This window comes from Merops nubicus, unplaced genomic scaffold (genome assembly GCF_000691845.1).
Source record: "Merops nubicus isolate BGI_N331 unplaced genomic scaffold, ASM69184v1 scaffold10681, whole genome shotgun sequence".
Classification (NCBI taxonomy): Eukaryota; Metazoa; Chordata; class Aves; order Coraciiformes; family Meropidae; genus Merops; species Merops nubicus.
In genome coordinates, this window is record NW_008587589.1 from 8,294 (window position 1) to 9,853 (window position 1,560).

The 1,560-nt window shown below is 59.7% G+C and overlaps 1 protein-coding gene across 1 annotated transcript in view; it reads right to left on the reverse strand.

The window, feature by feature from the left end:
• Positions 1 to 1,560, reverse strand: part of ABCG4 (ATP-binding cassette, sub-family G (WHITE), member 4) — a 7,000-nt gene that overhangs the window by 3,404 nt on the left and 2,036 nt on the right. Inside the window, exons 2-5 of the mRNA XM_008948974.1 lie at positions 1,068 to 1,185; positions 852 to 984; positions 413 to 463; positions 91 to 236 (exon numbers count right to left, since the gene is read on the reverse strand). Coding sequence (XP_008947222.1) covers positions 91 to 236; positions 413 to 463; positions 852 to 984; positions 1,068 to 1,185 — 448 coding nt within the window. The remainder of the gene's footprint in view (positions 1 to 90; positions 237 to 412; positions 464 to 851; positions 985 to 1,067; positions 1,186 to 1,560) is intronic.

Genomic DNA, 1,560 nt, shown 5'->3' on the forward strand with positions numbered 1-1,560 from the left:
CCAGAGGGTGCCAGCCACCCCGGTGCCCCCCAGCAGGGCAGGCCCAGTTGGACAGTCAGCACTGGGGAGCCCCGTGTCCTGCAGTCTCACCTGGTGGGCTCATCAAAGAACATGACAGGAGGGTTGTTCACCAGCTCCAGGGCGATGGCCAGGCGCTTGCGCTGCCCCCCCGACAGCGAGATGGTGCGAGTGTAGGAGCACTCCAGCAGCCCCAGGGCTGTCAGGATCTCATTCACCTGTGAGACAGCCTCATTCACCCTCAGCTCCCATCCCCCCTCCCCCCACCTCCCTTCAGACCTCCATTGCTAGGAGCCCCTCACCACCCCCTGGTCCCCTCGGAGACCTCCCTTCGCTCCTGTCCCCACCCTGGGGAGAGATAAAGGGGCCTGGGTCCACGTTCCTCTGCACTTACCAGCTCCTTCTTCACCTCCTGCTTCTCACTCAGCTTCAGGTTAGCAGAGACCTGCAGGGAGAGATGACCATCAGGTGCACTGAAAGGGTTGTCAGTGACTGGAACAGGCTGCCCAGGGAAATGGTTCAATCACCATCCTTGGAGGTATTTAAAAGATGGCTAGATATGATACTTAGGGATATGGTTTAGTGGTGACCTGGCAGTGCTGGATTAATGGCTGTACTTGATGATCTTAAAGGTCTCTTCCAACCTAAAGGATTCTATGAGGGCTGGGAGCAGCAGCTCAGGATGAAGGCAGCAAAAACAGCAGGATTTTGTTCCCGTGTCCCAAAGCCCTTGGAAATACCTGATGTCAGCAGCGTGGGCTCAGTGCCCGAGGACACAGCCCAGGGGATGACCCACAGAGCCCATGAGGCCGACTGGCTTGTGCATCACTCACCATCATAGCCTCCAGCACGGTGAGGTGAGGCAGCAGCATGTCATCCTGCATGATGTAGCAGGACATCTTGCGGAAGGTGCGCAGGTCCCGGGGCCGGCCGTTCACCAGGATCTGGCCCTTCATGCCAGTCTCCCTGCAGGCAAGAGGGGTGGGGGGATGCAGAACAGGGCACCCAGCCCCGCACCCCCAGACCTGTTGGCTTTCACCCGGCCTCACCTGTAGCCAGCCAGTATGTTCATGAGGGTGGACTTCCCAGCACCCGAGGGGCCCATGATCCCAATGAGCTCCCGCTGGCAGAACTTCCCTGACAGGCATTTGAGAAGAGTCTTGTACCCTGGAGGGAGAGAGCAGCATGGCCTTGGCTGTCCAGAGCAGCAGCACTACAGGGTCAGCGATGCCAGCCCAGCACCTGGGGGACCTCAGGACCTCTGTGTGTCATGCTGAGGGGCTGCACGTGTCTCCATCAGCATCCTCAGGGCTATGGGCACAGCAGCTGTTGTCTCCAGCAGGATCCCTGACCCTGGTCCTTGGCTGACCAAGTGGTAGAGGCACATGCCCTAGATCCCAGCAAAGACCAGGGAAATCCCTGGGTCAGGGCACGTAGCTGCTGAGGAAGACTACCAGGCTGTGACATGGGTCCTGGGGGTGCTGGCAGTCCCTAAGGGTGGTGGAGAGGGGCAGCAAGAGGCAAGCAGAGTCTCCCAGGGCA